The sequence below is a fragment of the Ranitomeya variabilis genome, chromosome 1 (assembly GCF_051348905.1).
Source record: "Ranitomeya variabilis isolate aRanVar5 chromosome 1, aRanVar5.hap1, whole genome shotgun sequence".
Lineage (NCBI taxonomy): Eukaryota > Metazoa > Chordata > Amphibia > Anura > Dendrobatidae > Ranitomeya > Ranitomeya variabilis.
Genome location: NC_135232.1, coordinates 82,171,124 through 82,194,684, shown reverse-complemented (window position 1 = coordinate 82,194,684; position 23,561 = coordinate 82,171,124). Strand labels below are relative to the sequence as shown.

General features: G+C 43.0%; 1 protein-coding gene across 2 annotated transcripts in view; it reads left to right on the top strand.

Moving 5' to 3' along the window:
• The window catches only part of NIM1K (NIM1 serine/threonine protein kinase), a 74,350-nt gene extending 52,064 nt beyond the window's left edge, over positions 1 to 22,286 (top strand). For both annotated transcript variants that reach the window (XM_077285495.1, XM_077285503.1), the window contains exons 2-4: positions 11,238 to 12,085; positions 14,215 to 14,483; positions 16,610 to 22,286. In XM_077285495.1, the coding sequence (XP_077141610.1) occupies positions 11,785 to 12,085; positions 14,215 to 14,483; positions 16,610 to 17,359 (1,320 nt within the window). In that variant the 5' untranslated portion in view covers positions 11,238 to 11,784 and the 3' untranslated portion in view covers positions 17,360 to 22,286. The remainder of the gene's footprint in view (positions 1 to 11,237; positions 12,086 to 14,214; positions 14,484 to 16,609) is intronic.
• The last annotated feature ends 1,275 nt before the right edge of the window (positions 22,287 to 23,561 follow it).

Sequence of the window (23,561 nt, the reverse complement as noted above, 5' to 3'; positions counted from 1 at the left end):
AAAATAGTTATAGCACCAGAGCCGACAGACAGCGAGCGTTCTTCATATCATAGCGCAGCGGGGAAAATGATATCTCATACCACAAAATTACAGATAACCGGGCAGAAGGGGGATCACAGGGATGTTTACGTGCCGACACTATTTTTGTTCTATGTTTTACTTCCATAAGAGGACAAACCCGCTGTAGCTGTCAGTGCGGCTGGATTCTCACAGTGCAGCTGTTATATAGCAGGCTCCTGGGGCGGCCGCAGCTCTGTGGTTTCATGTTCCTTACGGACTTCCCAGTAAGGCCTCTTCCACACGTTTGCACCTACAGTGGGGCAAAAAAGTATTTAGTCATTCAGCAATAGTGCAAGTTCCACCACTTAAAAAGATGAGAGGCGTCTGTAATTTACATCATAGGTAGACCTCAACTATGGGAGACAAACTGAGAAAAAAAAATCCAGAAAATCACATTGTCTGTTTTTTTATCATTTTATTTGCATATTATGGTGGAAAATAAGTATTTGGTCAGAAACAAACAATCAAGATTTCTGGCTCTCACAGACCTGTAACTTCTTCTTTAAGAGTCTCCTCTTTCCTCCACTCATTACCTGTAGTAATGGCACCTGTTTAAACTTGTTATCAGTATAAAAAGACACCTGTGCACACCCTCAAACAGTCTGACTCCAAACTCCACTATGGTGAAGACCAAAGAGCTGTCAAAGGACACCAGAAACAAAATTGTAGCCCTGCACCAGGCTGGGAAGACTGAATCTGCAATAGCCAACCAGCTTGGAGTGAAGAAATCAACAGTGGGAGCAATAATTAGAAAATGGAAGACATTCAAGACCACTGATAATCTCCCTCGATCTGGGGCTCCACGCAAAATCCCACCCCGTGGGGTCAGAATGATCACAAGAACGGTGAGCAAAAATCCCAGAACCACGCGGGGGGACCTAGTAACAAGGCCTACCATAAGTAACACACTACGCCACCATGGACTCAGATCCTGCAGTGCCAGACGTGTCCCACTGCTTAAGCCAGTACATGTCCGGGCCCGTCTGAAGTTTGCTAGAGAGCATTTGGATGATCCAGAGGAGTTTTGGGAGAATGTCCTATGGTCTGATGAAACCAAACTGGAACTGTTTGGTAGAAACACAACTTGTCGTGTTTGGAGGAAAAAGAATACTGAGTTGCATCCATCAAACACCATACCTACTGTAAAGCATGGTGGTGGAAACATCATGCTTTGGGGCTGTTTCTCTGCAAAGGGGCCAGGACGACTGATCCGGGTACATGAAAGAATGAATGGGGCCATGTATCGTGAGATTTTGAGGGCAAACCTCCTTCCATCAGCAAGGGCATTGAAGATGAAACGTGTCTGGGTCTTTCAACATGACAATGATCCAAAGCACACCGCCAGGGCAACGAAGGAGTGGCTTCGTAAGAAGCATTTCAAGGTCCTGGAGTGGCCTAGCCAGTCTCCAGATCTCAACCCTATAGAAAACCTTTGGAGGGAGTTGAAAGTCCGTGTTGCCAAGCGAAAAGCCAAAAACATCACTGCTCTAGAGGAGATCTGCATGGAGGAATGGGCCAACATACCAACAACAGTGTGTGGCAACCTTGTGAAGACTTACAGAAAACGTTTGACCTCTGTCATTGCCAACAAAGGATATATTACAAAGTATTGAGATGAAATTTTGTTTCTGACCAAATACTTATTTTCCACCATAATATGCAAATAAAATGATAAAAAAACAGACAATGTGATTTTCTGGATTTTTTTTTCTCAGTTTGTCTCCCATAGTTGAGGTCTACCTATGATGTAAATTACAGACGCCTCTCATCTTTTTAAGTGGTGGAACTTGCACTATTGCTGAATGACTAAATACTTTTTTGCCCCACTGTATAAAACATGTACCCGTTATCGTCTAGGTGACTTTTCACATCTCCAGTTCTAGGGTTTTTTGTAGCTCATTGATCCATAAATAAACATGGAAAAATGTCCGATTCTGTTTAAATTTATTGATTAAAATATCCCATTTAAATGGATAATTTGCAAATGTCATCTGCTGCATCCCAGTGTGTGGGGTTTATAGGGCTTATTCACACCAGTGTATTTTGCGATTGACCGTACGCTGTTAGCACGCCAGGCTGCACACAGGCCAATGCACGGTGAATGTTATTACACTCGGACCCCCAGAGTAAAATCACAGCCCACAATAAATCAATCCGTTTTTTTCTGATCAGACGCACCCATTAGACTCAATAGGTGAGTAAGGCTGGTTTCACACTTGCGTTTTTGTAAGCTGCGTTTTATCGCTAAAAAACGCAAAAAAAAGCATGCGTTTTTTTCCTATACTTAACATTAAAAACGCATGCGTTTTTTCGCATGCGTTTTGACGCGTTTTCGGCAATGCATGCGTTTTTTGACGCGTGCGTTCATTTGCAGAAATGCAACCTGTAGTAATTTCTAGCGGCGTTTTTTTGCCGCGAAAAAACACATGCGTTTTTTTGCGGCAAAAAAATGCATTGCTGTCTATGTAAACGCATGCGTTTTTAAGCACATGCGTTTGTTTGCGTTAAAAACGCATGCGTTTTTTATAGAAAAACACAAGAAAACACACAAAAAACAAGAAAACCCTAACCCTAACCCTAACCATAGGGATCCAAACCCTAACCCTAACCCTAAGGTTAGGATCCCTAGTAACCCTAGGGATCCTAACTCTAACCCTAGGGATCCTAACCCTTAGGGTTAGGGTTAGGATCCTAACCCTTAGGGTTAGGGTTAGGATCCCTAGGGTAACGGTTAGGGTTAGGGTTAGAATCCCTAGTAACCCTAGGAATACTAACCCTAGCCCTAGGGATGCTAACCCTAACCCATAGGGTTGGGGTTAGGATCCTAACCCTTAGGGTTAGGGTTAGGATCCCTAGGGTTATGGTTAGAGTTAGGGTTAGGGTTTGGATCCCTATGGTTAGGGTTAGGGGTAGGGTTAGGGTTAGGATCCCAAGGGTTATGGTTAGGGTTAGGGTTAGGGTTAGGATCTCAAGGGTTATGGTTAGGGTTAGGGGTAGGGTTAGGGGTAGGGTTAGGGTTAGGATCCCAAGGGTTATGGTTAGGGTTAGGGGTAGGGTTAGGGTTTGGATCCCTATGGTTAGGGTTAGGGGTAGGGTTAGGGTTAGGGTTTGGATCCCTATGGTTAGGGTTAGGGGTAGGGTTAGGGTTTGGATCCCTTTATCACCTTGATGGTGGGGGGTGGCTTATCAGTGACCTGGTGACCAGGACATTCTAATAAAAAGCGCTACCCCTAACCCTAACCCTAGGGATCCTAACCCTAACCCTAACCCTAGCTAATTCTATTAATAGTGTGTTTTCTAGTTGATTTTGATGATTGGCAGCTGTCCCACTTCTCAGCATGCGTTTCAAAAACGCAAACGCGGGAAAAAACGCATGTAAACACGGGAAAACGCCGCGTTTTGCCGCATTTTTTTTTTGCCGCAAAAACGCATGCATCTAAAAAACGCACCGTTTGCATGCGTTTTCATGCATTTTTTCACCACATGCGTTTTTTTTAAAAACGCTGCAGATCAAAATGCAAGTGTGAAACCAGCCTAAGAAAAGATCAATGCCGTAAGCTCAGGATCCACACCAGCCTTCTATTTCTAAGGCCTCTTTCACACTAGCGTCGTGCACTGCACGTCGCTATGCGTCGTTTTGCAGAAAAAACGCATCCTGCAAAAGTGCTTGCAGGATGCGTTTTTTCTCCATAGACTTTTATTAGCGACGCAGTGCGACGCATTGCCACACGTCGCAACCGTCGTGCGACGGTTGCGTCGGACCGTCGCCACCAAAAAACGTTGCTTGTAACGTTTTTTGGTGCGTCGTCTGCAGCATTTCCGACTGCGCATGCGCGGCTGTAACTCCGCCCCCGCCTCCCCGCACCTCACAATGGGGCAGCGGATGCGTTGGAAAACTGCATCCGCTGTCCCCGTTGTGCGGCACTTTCACAGCTAGCACGCCGCCACATGCAGTGCACGACGCTAGTGTGAAAGTAGCCTAATATAGGAAACTGTATTTCAGTCTGGTAAGATTGATGTATAAATGGGTGCGACGCAGTTGTAAAAATCAGGCATACGACAATACGGAACAACAAATCAACCATTTTTCTGTCTGCAAAACGGAGAGTTCTACATGTGCTCATCTGAATCCAGACCAATGGATAGGAGAAGCCGGGAAACTGTTTTATGGGGTTTTTTTTGTATATGAGAAAAAAAGATGTTGCACTGGTTGGTAAAAAAGGAAACATGAGCCAAAAAATTGCTGAAAATCAGATAAAAAGCAGTGATCAAAATCGATTAATTTCTCGCTTATAAAAAAGAAAACTAGTTGACATTCCCAGGATGAGAATTTGTTGATGTTGCAGATTTTCTGCAGCATTTCCGCATCAATTATAATAATTTGGCTACTTGCATTTTTTCATTGCTTTTTTTATTGCGTTTTTTTACATGTGTTTTTATTGCTTTTTTACATGTGTTTTTACTACGTTTTTTTAACATGTATTTTTATTGCATTTTTACATATGTTTTTATTGCATTTTTTGAACGTGTTTTTATTGCATTGTGTTTTTATTGCTTTTTTTTAACTTGTTTTTATTGCATTTTCTTTACTTGTGTTTGTACTGCTTTTTGTACAGTGCAGCTTTTGTCTCTTTTTTATCTTTCAAGCATATTTTTGGCCATGTGCCAAAAGGACCGCATACTGACAGCAAGTGAATAGGGTACTTCACATTAAGGTTTTTTTTTACACATGGACAGATAGAATGTGGCGTGCATGTAAAAAGAAATCAAGCATGCACTCTGCTAGTCTGTTTTTCAGATCAAATTCTCCAAATCAATTCCATTGTGCGATTCAGCAAAGCAATTTTGCCAGAATTCTGGATTGACTCAGAATTGTGCAAAACTTTTTAGACTTTGGACGTTTTCAATCCAGTTTCTCAAACATCCATCAAACTGGACTGAGCTAGGGTTGGACGGGGAACGGCTGAGACATGACGCTAGAGCTTGGCTAATTCATGATGAGCTTTGGCCTTCTTTATGCTGGAAATCTTACTCCAGTCAGTCACTAGAGTAAGATTTCTGGCATGGCGCACAGTAGTGGATGCCACTCGCCAGACACTCCTGACCAGTGGCCCAGGGCTGGTGTGGTATAAAACTCCGGCATGACCACTGCATGTGAATGCAGCTTAAGGCCAGTCTCACACGTCCAGATATTTCCGGTACCGGAAGAAACGGTCTCGGAGCTATCCATGTCCGTGTGTCCGTGTGTGCACATAGGCCATCCGTGTGTCATCCGTGTGCTATCCGTGTGTCCGTGTTTATCGTCCGTGTGCTGTCAGTGTGCTGTCCGTGTGTCGGTGTCCGTGTATTGAAACAATTTTAACCCTATGACTTAAAAAAAGCACACGGACAGCACACGGACGGCATCGTGTTTACACGCACCCATTGACTTTAATGGGTACTTGTGATCCGTGCGCTCCCACGAACACTGACATGTCTCCGTGTTTTGCACACGGACATACGGTCCGTGAAAACAAGCTGACATCTGCAGAGACACATTTATTTTAGTGAGTCAGTGTCTCCGGTATGTGAGGAAACTGTCACCACACGTACCAGAGGCACTGACGTGTGACACCGGCCTAATGGTAGCCCCCCCGAATCTAATGTAGTGGGGGTCTCATGGGAACACAGACCCTGATTTTATGGTAATTAATCTTGTTCTTATTGTTTTGGCCCTATTTGCCTTTAGTTTATTTCCTGTTTTGACCATATATGGTCTTATTATACTTTGAGTAAAGCTGTGAGGACACGAGCTGGTTTTGACTGGTTATTACCAGTTTATATGGCGCCTTTTTTAGCTTCACCTGATTGGTCTATTCATAAAATGACCGGGAAAATGATTTCTATAAATAGCTTAACCCCTTCATGACCTTGGGATTTTCCGTTTTTCCGTGTTCGTTTTTCACTCCCCTCCTTCCCAGAGCCATAACTTTTTAATTTTTCCGTCAATTTGGCCATGTGAGGACTTATTTTTTGCGGGACGAGTTGTACTTTTGAACAAAATCATTGGTTTTACCATGTCGTGTACTAGAAAATTCCAAGTGCGGTGAAATTGCAAAAAAAGTGCAATCCCACACTTGTTTTTTGTTTGGCTTTTTTGCTAGGTTCACTAAATGCTAAAACTGACCTGCCATTGTGATTCTCCAGGTCAGTACGAGTTCATAGACACCAAACATGACTAGGTTATTTTTTATCTAACTGGTGAAAAAAAATTCCAAACTTTGCTAAAAAAAAAAAAAAAAAATTGTGCCATTTTCCGATACCCGTAACGTCTCCATTTTTCATGATCTGGGGTCGGTTGAGGGCTTACTTTTTGCGTGCCGAGTCGGCGTTTTTAATTATACCATTTTGGTGCAGATACGTTCTTTTGATCGCCCGTTATTGCATTTTAATGCAATGTCGCGGCGACCAAACAAACGTAATTCTGGCATTTCAAATTTTTTTCTCGTTACGCCGTTTAGCGATCAGGTTAATGCTTTTTTTTATTAAGAGATCGGGTGATTCTGAACGCGGTGATACCTAATATGTGTAGGTTTGATTATTTTTTTATTGATTTATTTTGAATGGGGCGCAAGGGGGGTGATTTAAACTTTTATATTTTTTTATTTTTTTCACATTTGTTTTTACTTTTTTTTTACTTTTGCCATGCTTCAATAGCCTCCATAGGAGGCTAGAAACTGGCACAACACGATCGGCTCTGCTACATAGCAGCGATCTGATGTTCGCTGCTATGTATCAGAAATGCAGGTGTGCTGTGAGCGCCGACCACAGGGTGGCGCTCACAGCTGCCGGGGATCAGTAACCATAGAGGTCTCAAGGACCTCTATGGTTACTATTCTGAAGCATCGCCCACCTCCGATCATGTGACGGGGGTCGGCGATGCGCTCATTTCCGGCCGCCTGGCCGGAAGCGCCGGTTAAATGCCGCTGTCTGCGTTTGACAGCGGCATTTAACTAGTTAATAGCGGCAGGTTAATCGCGATTTCACCCGCCGCTATTGCGGGCACATGTCAGCTGTTCAAAACAGCTGACATGTCCCGGCTTTGATGCGGGCTCACCGCGGAGCCCTGCATCAAGGCAGGGGATCTGACCTCGGACGTACTATCCCGTCCAAGATCAGAAAGGGGTTTTTAAAGTTGCCCAGTTTACCTCAGTCACTTTTGAAGAAAGAAGATCCCGCCCCCCCTCCCTTAATTTTATGTTGTGTGTTATATTCGAGGGAAAATCGCCAATCGGTCAATTTATTGGTAAACGGTTATTGGAATTATTTATTTATTGCAAAGAATTTTATGGTTACCCTGAATAAAACACCACGGCCATTATTTATCCATATTTCGTGTCTGTGTTTTTATTTGTTAAAATTTATGAGTTTTGTGTTACCATGAGTCTTTGACACTTAGGGTATGTGTCCACGGTCAGTAAACGCTGCTTGTTTGACGCTGCGCAGAGCTGCAGCGTCAAACACGCAGCGTCCAGATGTTCCAGCATAGTGGAGGGGATTTTATGAAATCCCGTGTCCACTATGCGTGGAAACACACATCCGACTTCCCTGCGACTCCGGACATGCTGTGCGTCTTTTCAGATCGCAGCATGTCCGTGCTACCTGCGGCGACGCTGCGTCGCCGCAAGTAATATCCCAGGGCGCTATGCGAGGGTGCGATGATCCCGGATGTGTACAGTTATCACATCCGGCATCATCGCGTCCCAGAAAGGGGGCGGGGCTTAGCGCCGAGCAGCTTCGCCGCTCCGGCGATACCGCCGGCCATCCTGACCGTGGACACGTACCCTTAGTGTTGTGACCAAGCCGACACATGTGAATTCAGCCTTAGCTTTCTTGTGTTCAGTTTTTTTTTGGTTTTTTTTAAGTGCACACGTTCAGTATTTGGTCAGTTTTTTTACCTCAGTATTTGTCAGTCAAAATCAGGAGTGGAACAATCAGGGGGAAAGTATAATAGAAACACGTCACCACCACTTCTGGATTTATTACCCAATTCCTGGTTTTGGTTTAGGCTATTTTCACACTTGCGTCGTGCACTGCACGTCGCAATGCGTCGTTGTGGATAAAAAACGCATCCTGCAAAATTGCTTGCAGGATGCGTTTTTTCTCCATAGACTAACATTAGCGTGCGACGGTTGCGTCGTGTTGCGTCGGACCGTCGGCACCAAAAAAAGTTGCATGTAACGTTTTTTGGTGCGTCGTGTCCGCCATTTCCGACTGCGCATGCGTAGCCGGAACTCCGCCCCCTCCTCCCCGCACCTCACAATGGGACAGCGGATGCGTTGAAAAACAGCATCCGCTGCCCCCGTTGTGCGGCGCTTTCACTGCTTGCGTCGGTACGTCACAACGACGCAATTCGTCGTGCGTCGTACGACGCTAGTGTGAAAGTAGCCTTACAAATACTGAGGTAAAAAACTGGCCAAATACTGTACGTGGCATGTCCGTTGCGTAAATATGTATTTTTGATTAGGAAAAAAAAGGTTAATTAGTCTAAATGTTGTCCTCAGAAACAAGCCATTCAGCTGTCCTGGCCATCTGTTAATCACAAGCTACTCATCACAATGCAGCGCTTTAATCATTTCATTGTGATTTACCGTAATTTTATTTTCATAGACAAAGTGCATTGTAATTATGACTCTGTGTGATGTCCTTTCATGTCACTTCCATCCCTTGTTTGGTGAAGATCAGAGATAGGCTGTCAAAAGGTTTTACAAAGGAGGAAACACAGCTGAAAGCCACTAATTAGCATTATCTTAATATTGCGGTAAAACATTGTGGGGGAAATTTGCACCAAGTTGCATTATTATTTTCCAGTAAAGTAGTGTGATAAACTAGTCACTGGACTTAAAATAATGTTAAAAAGAAAATTAAAGTTAAACTTTGTTTGAAAAGTTTAATATTTATGAACTGAGGGACTTCAAGCTGCTCTGAGCTGTGATACCAGACATGGCCGCCACAAAATTTACAAACCTGTGGCTGGTAAACAATCAAGGGTACGTATTGCTGATCGGAGATAGTAACGCTGTTAACCTGTAGATTAGCTCCATATCTGCAGGTTAATAGCATTTTTTTCTGGAGACCTGTTTCCTTTAATATGAGATCTGTAGTGGTCCGATTTTTGGCACCACCACCCAATGTCACCTTGCCAGCCGGCTCAGAGAACGGTCGATAAAATGCAGCCACCGGGGAGACACCTCGGACCTCCACATTAGGCGCCATGCCTGCCTCCCCCCTAGATACGCTGCTGACACAGATCGTACACTGATGCCATCCTTGTGCTGTCTGCGATTTTCGCAGATCCTTAGACTTGTATGGGTGTTCTTGATCCATGATTTGGATCAAGATTGGAGACACGCGCTCCGTAAAAAAGCTCAGGCATGAACAGTCCCATGGACTATAACTGGGACGTGTGCTATCCGAGAAAACCACGTACATAAAAATGGATGACTGTATGAGGCTTTATACACCTGACACTGTCAAAGATGTTGATCATGTGTTCCACAAATTCTGTGGCTATAAAACTGGGATAACCACATTTCTGGGACAGTCCAGATCAAGCTCTGCTGGACAAACCAATTTCCATTTCCTAGTTTAGGAAACAGGACAGTCCAGGGGATAATGTTGTGTTCAGGAGGTCAGTGTAGATGTGATGAATATCCCTGTAACGATAGGTGGAAACACTTTTGAGGAAAGGCTCAGTCACTAGTGCGCTGCTCAGCCTCCACTTTCCCTATGGTAACCTCCATGAAGAGCCTGGGAATGAAAGCAGATGGCACTGCTGGACACGTACTAATTAACATCTCTGCGTATCCACACATCCCGCTGATTACTCAGAGTCCTCTTTTCCACATACAGATGAGGTCCTCTTGATATTCAGCAGAAGGACAGAGTTTGGTTTATTGGTTATTTTATTGTTTATTATTATTATTATTATTATTATTTATTGTTATAGCGCCATTTATTCCATGGCGCTTTACATGTGAGGAGGGGTATACATAATAAAAACAAGTACAATAATCTTAAACAATACAAGTCATAACTGGTACAGGAGGAGTGAGGACCCTGCCCGCGAAGGCTCACAATCTACAAATTGTTTAGTTTGGTTTCAATTAAAGTGATAAAGGACAGAAACGGAGACCCCCCCCAGAAAAAAATCATTGCAAACAGTCAATTAAAAGTACAATTGGAGAAGCAAAAATACGAAACCTTGAACATAAAAATAAAAACGCTATAACTGCCAGAATGGAAGGAAAAGAAAGAGAAAAAGTTTCATCTGGGTCTTAATGTAATATAGTTTCTTTGAAAAGTTTTTTTTATACCAAACAACCCCCTGAATGTGTGAGCCAGAGCACCAACCAGCAGATCATTGAGAATCAACCACCGGAGACCTTTTTTTTGCTGAAAAGTTGTTTACTGCAGGAGCTGTTGCATGAAAAATGTAGAATTACATGGCAGCCATAGAGATAAATGACCACCATGTCATGGATGGCCCGAAGAAGCCAGGACGGTACTGTGCTCTGGCCAGTAGAGCTTAAATGGGTTGTCCAGCTTTAGGCTACAAGTCTGCAGTTGCCCTATGTGACTGCAGACTTGTGAATCCTCACATCACATGCCCTGCGTGCTGTGGGAATTCTCCGGTGGCGACGCCAGGGGCAGTGGACATGTAATCACGAGTATGTAATTTGCACACTTCTGGCCACATTACGACTAGACTGTTACCGGCCTCACTCAATTCACTTGTTTTGAGCAATGTATGCAAACCACATACTTGTACTTCCTGACTAGTAGCCTAAAGCCGGACGAACCATTTAACAAGTGTTGTACAACATGGCCCCATAGACTTCTATGGATGTAGTATTATGTATCTTACAACTAGGACCATGATCCATAGACGCTTATGGATGTAGTTTACAACTTGGAGTTTGTATATAGCCATATTATTGTCGTGTGATATTTGATGCCAAAAGCACATTTAGGTTTTGGTATACAGGGGGGTTACATTTTGCACATTACTTTTGTAGTTCTTCCATCTAGAACAAACTTTTGACCATGACATCATGCACCCCATTATAGGTTCACTCATGTGTGTGAAAAGTGTTTTACTTATGTGTTATTGATATTCTTTCCATTTCTCTCCTTAGTGGGACCAGACGTCTGGATAACTTTCGAAAAGGCTCAGAGGCGTCTAATGCAGACTTGTCTGTGCTAAGGAGGCTAATGTGACATTGCAGTCGCTTAATCCTGCTCTGTCATGTCATGTGACTCAGAAAGTGACTTATCACCCTGGAGCACTAGCCAGCGACTGCAGATCTGCAGGATTTTCCCCTAAGGCTGGAAGCTGTGCCTCACGTGTAGACCTTTCGGAGCTGAGGACATCGGACAAGGCAGTTCTTGCAGTCAACTGGAAGATGAAACTGAAGGAAAGCTCTGAAATGTCCACCTCTGGTGAAATGAGAAGGAGATGTGAAGTGTCTCCTACATGAAGTCTTCTGGAACCACTTTTTGAAGAACTTAACTTTTTTTTAAGGAGGAACCTAAGACTCATCCATAAGACTCGGAGACATTTCCTTCTAAAAAAAAAAGGTCTTCCTCACTTATTGGCTTGACATTTTTGATTATTAGACCATCTGGATGTGACTTGTTATATTCCACCCTTGTATAATAAGACTATTAACTAAAGGTGCCCAAATGTTGACCATGACAGCAATGTACATGAATGGCGGGGGTCCAGGACACCAGCGATACTCCCGCTGGAACAAGCAGGACAGCCTGGAAGATTACGCCCGGTCAGAATGCTATGAACAAGATGGAGAAGGGAAGCAGCGCAAACTGACACCCTTTCAGAAGCTCAGCCATGATATGTCACACGACGAGAAGACGGTCAAGGAGATGGCACTGGGCAAAAGGATCGGCCTTTATAGGCTGCGCGGGGAAATAGGAAGTGGAAATTTCTCACAAGTCAAACTTGGGATTCATGTCCTTACCAAAGGTAACATTCATGTCAAGGGTAAATGGTTCTCATTCATTTTTCAAAAATATATAGAAGTTTGGGCTTTAGTTTGTTATTTGTGTTTTTATTTTGCATGAGCTTATCTATAAGGGGGCGGAAATAGTTTGCAGTTATAGTTGGGGCCTAAGAGGACCAAATTTACAAAATCATGTCGTTGGGGGCCTGGTAATGGACATTGCATTGTAGCACAGGAGATTCTAATTTCTTGCATTGTGTTAGGACTTAGAATGATGTCAAATGGGTTTTCCACTCCTGAATTGAAAAAAAAAACACCATTCAACATTGGCAAAGAAAATATTAAAGCAGATACACACCTTGCTGCTCATCTTTTAGCGCAGTCTAGGTCTCCAGAAGGTATCATTGTGATCAGTATAATAGCGCCAACCTGACACTGTCTGTAGATTGCTCAGCACAATTCTGCTTCCCTTTAAAGCATAGAGAGAGACTGCTTGTGCCGCTTGCTTCTCGACTAGAAAACCCGCCATGCTGGGATTGCAGGGTGGCTGGTAGCAATAAAATTGAAAATCCCGGTGTTCTGGAGAACTGAGGGGATTTTTTAATAAGGGGTATCTTGCAATTTTGCAATACTTTGCAATTTTACCTATTTAGGAATTTGAGATATCCCCTAAAATAAAATTGCAGCTTCAGTCTGTAGTCTATAATCTTCATCCCTTCATTCATTTTCAGCCCTCTTGATACAGTTTGCAGCTGGATCCAAGTTTCAGATTTTTCTCTAGTGGGAGTGTCTCTCTCGGTAATACAGGCTGGATGAGAGCGCTGTGTGTGTGTCCAGAGTACTACTGTCTGCACTCGCTTTCACCTAACAGCACAGCTCCAGAGCTGCACTTATTTCCTCTGTGTGTGCTTTCCTCCTTGCCTATAGACTGTTTTCTCTTCCCTCCATATAGATTTAGAGACTTTCCCCCCTTTCTATTGCAGATCTGTTTACAACCCCCTCCATGCTAGTATCTCTAACACTGAGAGAAGGGAGAGCGGAGCAGAGAGGGTTGTCAGGACTGAGCAATAACACTAACAGATTTGTAGTAATTTTGCTGAGGACTTGGTTCAAAAAAGGACAAACTGCAGCAGCAACATGGTGAAACATTTTGAAAGAAGACGACTTAGAAATCTGCTAAATTTAGGGTTTAGAAAACAAATGAAGATTAAAAAAAAAAAAGAAGTGCGAAGGTGAACATTGCTTTTAGTATGTGAAGTGTCTCAGTTTTAGTACTTAGCTGCGTACGACAAACGCGACCCCATGTAGTGGATGAATGTTCCTCTCGGCCGCCTTCACCAACACAGATCCTGACTGTGCTGTCTCTTGACAGAGATACAAGTTCCTGTGGTGCAGGATGGATGGTACATGACTCATACAGCTAAAGGGGCCGCACTTGAGAGCTGCTGTCTGACATTACTTCAGCAGCTGGGGGATAAATACAACTTTAAGGCTTCTTTTACACATACCGGGTATTTTGCGGCCCGTTATTGCAGCCCTTTTTTGCCACGATTTTCATGGTCTCCCGCAATAACGGACCGCAATAAACTTGTGGATCGCAGTTTTTCGGGGTCACAATGCTATAGCAAAAGTATTGGGGAAGAAAATGGCGGTCAGCAAAACCGGAAGTCACGGTGCACCTTCAGTTCTTTTTGCGGCTTCATTGATTGATTGCAATGGGGGACGTGTCCGTAAGCCGTGAAAAAGATCGAGCAGACTCGATCTTTTTTCATGGCTGTAAATACGGCCCTCACGGCCATACGGTGCACCGTGAAATTATTGCGGCCCGTTTTTGCGGCCCCATAGAAATCTATTGGGGCTGCAAAAGCGGGCCGCAAAATCACGGCAAGTGTAAAAGAAGCCTGAAGGCTTCTTTTTCATTTTGTCATTTTTTGGTAACTCTTGAATTTTGGAGATGGGAATTGTGCCAATGATTACATTACGTGAAGAAGTTGTCCAACTTAAAAATATCTAAAATGACAAGGTGAATCACTTGCACCACTTCTAAGATAGCTCATTTGTCTTAGTAGCCTGATGTTTTCACCATTGCAGCCAATCCCTGGTATCTCTCTTTTTTAATGGTAGTAAACTTGTCTTTATTCTCTAACTCTAGAAAAAGTTGCAATCAAAATATTGGACAAGACCAAACTGGACCAGAAGACTCAACGTCTGCTATCACGAGAGATTTCCAGTATGGAGAAACTGCATCATCCTAACATCATCCGACTTTACGAGGTGGTGGAGACTCTGTCTAAGCTGCATCTCGTGATGGAGTATGCCGGAGGAGGGGAGCTATTTGCCAAAATTAACACAGATGGAAAATTATCTGAATCAGAAAGCAAAGTGATCTTCTCGCAGATATTGTCTGCTGTGAAGCATATGGTGAGACATGGCTTACTTATATTTTACATTTGGTGTTTTCGACCATGTATGAGATATACACCTTGAAGGTCTTTGTCTGCTGAACCAATGTCTAACACGGTGCATTCGATGAATTACCCTAGACCAGTAACAATGGTGTTCAAATGGAGATAATATGGGAGACATTTTGGGTGAATATTGGATTGGGCACCTCTTTATTGAAGTATATATCACTGGTCTCAGATCTTGTGGATATGCCACAGGAGAACCCCTGTAAAGACTATATATTAGAGATGGTACAAATAGATTCAGAAGGATCCTGTCCAGCGGCCACATCGGTAGTCTGTGGCCACTGGACTACCTCTAACCTGACGTCATCACTGGCTTCTCTTTTGATTGGCTCTCAATGGTCCAAAAGGGATGTGCTCCAGCAGCAAAGGAAAGTAGTTAAAAGTTAGCCCTTAATCATATAAGATAAAACATTGGCAGAATGAGCATTTATAAAAAAAAGACAAAAACATAATGCTTACGCGTTTCGGTCAGAAAAAACATTAATCATAGCTTGATCCAGCTATGATTAAGGGTTTTTCTGAGCGAAAAACATAACAATTATGTTTGCTATTTTTTAATATTTGCTCATTCCGCCATTTTTTTATCCTATATGACTAAAGACCAAGTTTTAACTACTTTCATCTGGTGCTGGAGAACATCCCATTTTGGACCATTGAGAGCTATTTGACCCGGAAGCCAGACCAGTCCATACACCGTGCACCACACTCAGACCACACACGGTCTACCCTTGAAGTCTCTTGGGATACTTATCTCTAGGGCCACATGCACATGTTGAGTATTTGGTCAGTTTTTTATCTCAGTATTTGTAAGCCAAAATCAGGAGAGGAACAACCAGAGGAAAAGTGTTAGGGTACTGTCACACAGTACCATTTTAATCGCTACGACGGCACGATCCGTGACGTCGCAGCGATCGTATGAGTATCGCTCCAGCGTCGTAGACTGCGGTCACACGTTGCAATCACGGCGCTGGAGCGATGCCGAAGTCCCCGGGTAACCAGGGTAAACATCGGGTAACTAAGCGCAGGGCCGCGCTTAGTAACCCGATGTTTACCGTGGTTACCAGCGTAAACGTAAAAAAAACAAACAGTGCATACTTACATTCCGGTGTCTGTCCCCGGCGTTCTGCTTCTCTCCACTGTGTAAGCGCCATAGCCGGAAAGCAGAGCGGTGACGTCAGACGTCACCGCTGTGCTCGCTTTCTGGCTGGCCGGCGCTCACACAGTGGAGAGAAGCTGAGACGCCGGAGGACAGACACCGGAATGTGAGTATGTACTGTTTGTTTTTTTACGTTTACGCTGGTAACCACGGTAAACATCGGGTTACTAAGCGCGGCCCTGCGCTTAGTTACCCGATGTTTACCCTGGTTACAAGCGAACACATCGCTGGATCGCTGTCACACACAACGATCCAGCGATGTCAGCGGGTGATCAAGCGACGAAAGAAAGTTCCATACGATCTGCTACGACGTACGATTCTCAGCAGGATCCCTGATCGCTGCTGCGTGTCAGACACTGCGATATCGTAACGATATCGCTAGAACGTCACGAATCGTACCGTCGTAGCGATCAAAATGGTACTGTGTGACGGTACCCTAATAGAAACACGTCACCACTTGACCAAGCATTCAAAGTGTGCAGGTGGCCTAACAAAGGATGGATGAGTTGAATTGACACTTTTTCTAAGGTTTTGTATACTCTTAGGATTAGCCAGACTGGCGCAACATTATTGTTGTGATAGGATGGACATGTGATGTCATGCCATAAAAATTGGTCTTGTCAATGAGCTGTAGATAGTGTAGATAGTAATAACTAATAGTAAGTGGATACTTTAAGTGCCTTTTGAGGTAAGAGATCAGGTTCTAAAGGATAGGTACAGCACAAGAGAAGTTTCAGATTACTGCTCAATGGAAATTCACACATCTTTTCCTCTGTTCCATGTTACAATCAGTTCAGCACGTTCTGACCTTTTGTTCATAATGATCCGTCCAACAATAATTGTAAAATGCCTAATCCTTTAATTAGACTTTACAAATCTGATTAACAGCCATCCAACCTTTATTGTTCTTTAATCCTCAGCATGACAACCAAATCATACACAGAGACTTGAAAGCCGAAAACGTCTTCTACACAAGTAACACCTGCGTGAAGGTCGGAGACTTTGGATTTAGCACAATAAGTAAAAAAGAAGAAACTCTCAACACATTTTGTGGTTCTCCTCCATACGCCGCCCCGGAACTTTTTCGAGATGAAAACTACATAGGCATTTTTGTTGATATCTGGGCGTTAGGCATACTTCTATACTTCATGGTGACAGGCAGTATGCCGTTCCGAGCAGACACAGTGGCCAAATTAAAGAAGTGCATTCTTGATGGGACATATGCCATTCCTCCTATCGTATCTGAACCCTGTCAGATGCTGATTAAAGGGATGCTTCAGCCCGTACCATCAGAAAGATGCAGTGTGGATTACATCATGAACAGTGAATGGATGCAAACCATCCAGTATCCAAAACCATTAGAACCCTTCAAATTGGATCCAAAACACTTATTGGATAAGAGTACCCTAAAGGACGATGAAACAGAAGTGAAGAACACTTTGGAAAATTTGGGGATTACAGAGGATCATATTCTTAATAACCGAGGCAAAGACTCGCGAAGCTCAATAACGGGGATTTATCGGATTGTTCTTCACAGAGTACAGAAGAAAAGAGCTGTAGAGTGCGTCCCGATAATAACCAATCCAGAACCAAAAGAAAAGACCACAAAGAGGCCTCACCGAACCCGCCGAGAAATCCGGCACACATCTAAATTTTGTTCAATTTTATAAGACTTTTAAAAATTCTTCACAAAATGAACTGAAATACCCCAGAAACGAGAGGCTGCTTACTTACTTTTATATCTTTTTACAGTTTTTCAGTGATGCCTTTAATACCTTTTTGCAAATATTTCACTCTCAAACAGCTTCAATGTTTGTCTAAATGATTTGCTTTAAGGAAATCAAGAGTGCCAATGGTGTCGTTCAACAAATTCATATCTACACAATAATAGAACAGGCAAGAAGTGTGGTTCCCCTGAGAAAATGGCAACCTCCTTAGTGTCACCCTCTGCAATAGTCATCTTAAAGTTCAAGAGGACCTGCCTTAGAGTATCCAAGAACCCTGAGGCATCAGAGGATAATCCTCAGAAAGTTAGATCTTTTTTCCATAATATTATAAAATCACAATAATAGGAAGACGAGGCAACGTTTCCGCCATATCTGGCCTTTCTTAAGCCTCAAAATACAGCTTTATAGCCTCAGGATTCTAGGATCTTCCAGGCCTAGTGGGAGGTCCTACCGAGCAAGCACAAAATTTATCAATGGTGCATGGGACTTGGACACTGGATTATGAGGAGCTGTCACTTCCCATAAATGTTTTTTTTACTTGTTCTAATTTCCGCTGTTCTCCCGAATCTGTCGTTGGTTTTCTATTTGTTTCTGCGCCTTTCCAATCCTGAGATGTGCCCCCTGGAATATATGTTGTTTTTTTTTTTGGGCCAACTGGGCCTCACGAAGACTCTCGTAGAGAATAGTCAAGAACCATGCCCAATATTGGCCATATCTCAGGAACAGAGAGGAGTAGGAATAAAAGAAAAGCAACGCCAGATTGAGGAGAACAATGGCATTTACACCAAATTAAAAAAAAAAAACACATTTAAGGCGAAGTAACAAATCCTAACATGAAAAATATTTTGGTATAATTTTTATGTCTAACGTTATTTTAGATGGAAAGAATTAGTCTTGTCCTACAAATTTGTGCCAGGGCGCAATGACCAATGCTTTTTCAGGAATGTGATAAAATATTGATTATTTGTACAGATCCCCACATCAGGGTAGCTATTGTCTGTAGATAGACAGTCACTGAAAAAAATATAATGGAATGCTCCAGGTAAAACTGTGTTATGCTTACTTCAGAGGCTGAGTAGGGACACAGGGTTTACTCTTGGGTGTTCTTTACACCCTACATAACACAAGGAGACTCGCTGACCAAAATTATCTGTTGATTAACTAATATAGCAGTCTAGAAGAGCTCCGATCTTAAAGGCAACCTGTCAGGACGATTTTACTACTGAAGCTATGATATGGCTGTAGGGGTCTTAGTGCAAGAAGAAAACCTAACGTGTCAAGATTTGAAGGCGTAGGCATATTATCCTGGAAGTGCATAGGGGGATAGAGGGGGTGTTGATGCTTTCCAAAAGCAGTGACACTACCTCAATGAACTTCCAGGTTAATTTGAATGTGTTCTTTATGACAGAGCTGCTGCCAGTCTCTTCTGGCAGAGGCTTATCACAGTACTGAACGAAATTGGCAATTGAAACTCGGCAGGCCGGATCCTTCTCTCCCCCCGACATCATCTGTCAGGGAAGGGTTAGGAGGCCACCTACACTTTAGATCGCCATACAATCCTGCAAAATCAGCAGGTTCAGCTGACTTTATCTAATGTCCATGGAGGTGGGGCTTTTAAACCTAGGTAAAAGTTAGCTAATGGATGAACAGTCGAGTAATTTCACCTACGCGGACATACACATTTCAATTGATATTGGCGGTTACAATTGTTTAACCCGTTCAGATGCGGCGGTCGAGTAAACACTGATGTATTGCCAGAAGCGACGTGCATTATAGAAGGATTCTTTTCACTGAAGGATTGTTCATCTATCAACAGTAAACTTCAAACATGGCCGTCTTCATGGTGGACAATGTGTCATCGATTGGCCAAATTGATCAGTTTTCGTCATGTTCCACCCGGCGAAAGTTCGTTATGATTGAATCTTCCATTTTCATCAACCTTATTGCAACATTAGGTTCCTTTAGTAAAACTGTAGATCTTGTCATTGACGCTAGAAGACGTTGCCTTCAGTAGGAAACCAGTGAGATATTGCAGATGCTCTCCTACTTTTCGGAGCAGGGTGACCATGATAAAAGCTTCAAATATTGTGTGACGTTACTGGGAACAGGATTAAGATATAAATCAGCAGATGTGTGTAATAGCACCAGACCGGGAATCCGCATCAGCTGGAGACATCCGATAAGTGAATACGTGACAATTAGCAGCTGTTCAGGCTGCTCATTAGAGAAGATCTCTGTAATCTGCTCGGCTCCTGTGCTGGTCCCTTAACAGGTCATATTCTTTGTGGTCTCCCTAAAGATTACTGCCTATTATATCTTTCAATAGTCCCATACTTGATATTTGTCATCTATGAAGTCTGATGACTGGGTGTCCCATTGCTGGGATGCTTACTATCCCCGTCGGTCCAGTAGACAGTGAATAGAGCAGCAGGGTATATGAGGAACCATGTGGCTCTACTCAATCCCAGTGGCAGAGGACTGGGAGACTCGGGACTCCAGTCTTTGTAGTCAGTCGGGATCCCAGTGATTAGATATTTGTAATTTATGGGCAAACCCATTATTTATACTCCTACCTCTTTTTTTTTCCAAACATCACACATCCTTACAGACCGTCTGTATAAATTGGACCAAGATCAGAACACAATTCCAGACTGGCCGGCGGCTCTGCCGAAACGAACGTGATAGCTCCATATATTTCTATGCAACAGTCACGCTCGGGTCAGGAAAGCCACTGGCTAGTCCGAGCATCGCGTTCTGATCTCAGTCCGATTTGTACAGACGTGTGACTACAAAACGTTCATTGCATCCCAGCCCTGACTCTAGAGGCACTTGGAACCGACCCAGGAGCTTCCACTTTTGCTTTTTCTCTAAGCCCCACCCATTGTGGTCTGGCTTGCAAGACCGCCCCAACAAAAAATTGAGTTAGTGGGTAAGCATGACTGCATAACTTACAGTCATTTCTGAAAACTCCCTCCTATATCTGCTTGTTTTCATCCTGAAGTTCAGAATTTTTTTATGTATACTTTTATTTCATTGATTTTGTGGGGGTGTTGACCTAAAACAGGTCTGTGAAGCAAGGAGAGGCAGACTACTGTATGGCAGGCAAAATTATCTGCAACTCTTTCAGTTCAATAACCTGGACCCACTATACAAAATACATTATTAACAAGCCTCTCCAATTAGAGACATATTTTCTGCAAAAATGTGTAATACTAAGCTGCGGCAGTCGTGTTGGGTTTTTGATACACTCGCCGTAATTTTTGACTGTTCCAACTCAATTGTATGTAGAGGCATGAATATTGGATATAAGTAATTTTTTTTTTATTAATGTCACCTATCTTTTTGTCTTTACTATATATATATATATATATATATATATATGTAGTGTTTACCATACTGATAGGATTTCGTACTAAACTTTTTATTAACCAGTGGACTTTGGGTTGATATTTTCCTAGGTCTGTCATTCACAAAGAATTCAGCTTTACAGTAACTGGTGACCACTGTTAGACAGGGCACATTTTTGGAAATCACTATTTTTGATATTGCTTCATCTTCTTGAGTGTATTTTAGTGTTGCCCGATAATGAGTGTTCATTATATCAGAAAGATATCATTACATCCTTACTTTTTCAAGCAATCATTTCTGGAGTGGCGAGGAGGCAGAAAGTAGAGACTAGTGGGAGACCCCGGAACAGGAGTGTTGGTGGATCAGAGAGGCGATTATAACTTCCTTAGTCTTTTTTTATGCCATTCTGACCATTTTTAATTCCTAAGTGGATGACCCCTTTAAGGACACTTTAACGTGGGATTTTTGGTTACACTACTTCTATGATTATTTATATAGAAAAACTTAATTGAAGAATTCTTGCAACTTTTCCCCCTTCAGGTAAGGCCTCATTCACAGTGCCAGTTGTCTTTCTCATACCATAAGATTTCCACCTTTGCGCCGGGTCGGATTTTCAGCGTTCGGGCTGTGTCGCTTTTTATCATTGTTCCATTTTTCTCGTATGCAAAAAAAATAAAAGTGATGGCGGTTTCCCAAACTTCTCCCAGCATTATAAAGTAAAAAAACGGACAGCACAAGGATGGCTTCCGAGAGTTCTTTTTTTTTCATTATTGACTCATTGAATTGGATCAAAATCAAACAAATTTGTCAGATTAGTCAGAGCATGGACTGGCCGTGGTCTCCCTTCCAGAGAGTGACAGCTTCATGTCTTTCCATGGGACTGAGACCCGTGGACCATCAGTGCATTACGGTCCGAGATCCACGGACGTCTGCATGAGCCTTCACACCGTCACTAGTCTGAGAATTTTTTAGATGAGCTTTGCCTGAAGAATGTTACTAATCCAGAGCACGGTATGAATACCATGTACATACACCGGGAACTACCCAGATCTGAGACATCGGCCAGCCTTGACTCTATGGACCCCCTCGCAAAGCAGCTGATCGGTTTAGGAAATGGGTGACTTATCTTGTCCTGGAATCAGCCCCCAGTATGAGGAGAGTGAAAACCCATAAACGCTCCCCGGGTGGTCACAGACATTGGCGGCACCGCGTGTGAATCCCGTCCCCAGTTTGCGGCCTCGTACGTGCATTTTGCAGCAGTATTTCACATGGCGCTCTACTGTATCGTCCACTGGTTATCGGCATGTGCACTTTATCCTCGTTTTGCTTCTTCTCTACCTTTAAATTATCCGAACAGGTTTGATTAAATATTTAAATATTGTGTTATTTTGCATATTTTTGTGTTTTTCTGTAGTGCACGTTGAGGACTACATTAATGACACCCTTTGTAATTCAGTGCTGGTGGTATTGAGCATCTTGCAATGTGATGTTAAATGTTCTATAAATCACTATTTTACTATTATTTGGGTACTGTCGTTAATGGCGCGTCTTCAATGGTATTAATTAAAAGGGAGGGTTAAAGAAACGAAAATACCGGATGGTCAGCCGGGAAGCGGCAGGATTCAGCGAACGCTCCTGCTAGGGAAATGTAGTACATGGCCGCCACTCAATAGTACAGGTGGGTTATAAAACGCAGACACCGGATGGTAGCCCCTCTACTGCTCCCCTTCTACCTTTAGGGCCTGTGCACACGCTGCGGTTTTGTAGTTTTTTTTTCTGTGCAGACGTCACAAAACCTGAAGAATTTCCTAGTTCCAGCAACGTGAATCAGACTCCTGAAGTCTCAGGCACGTTATTTTTTTTATGCAGTTTTCACCCTAATAAATGAGGAAGATGGGGGCCCCCTTATCAAAAACGCGTGTATTTTATGCTGCATTTTTCCTGCCAACACATCAGTATTTGCACATATCCCTTAGTGTTGGAGATGTCCCTATCAGATCTTGTTAAATAAGGGCTCCAGCCCTTGACAATATTTCAGTCCGAGCGCTAACCTTTAAATTAGAACAAACCACGCTCCCCTCACAGACGGATTGTATTCTTGTTATGACCAATGTTATTCCATGGGGCAGGGGAGAGGGAACAATTTTTTTATTCTCAATAATCTAAATGTGAAAAAAAAAAAATCTATCTATAGGATGCCATACGTAGCCACAGTATACTATCCGATCATGAAGGATACATTGCAATTCTTTAGGAGAGGAAACTGTACATGGTCTTGTAAATTATTGATTCATACGGAGTATATATTAAAAATTATATATTAAAATATATATTTATTACACACACAGTTGACAAGTGAGGATAGAAGGAGGGGGGGGGGGGGGGGGGGAGTACCACTTTTCAGGACTAATAGTCTGATTTTTCATACTGGCGTGGGACCCCAGTGTAATAATTATTCTGAAGTCAGGTCTCTTGGATGAGTATTTATACCGGAGCCACGGCCTCACTGTTTGCATGAAGAATTAAGAAAAATGAAAAATTGCGATAGTGTAAGATAATATACGTTGCAAGACAAAATACACGAGTCTTTCACTTGGTGTCTGTGCTGTGAGGTGACCATCCTGTCAACCGAGTGGAAGGGAAAAGAACCCGCCGCTCTGCACAACAGGCCGGTAAGTAGCAACTCATGGAATTTTTGCTTAGCTGCAACAGATGAATGAGAGATTGTTTTGGGGGATGGATGTGCGGCCCCATGTCTTTTTGTACATTTAGAACATGCAAAATAAAAAAGGTACAC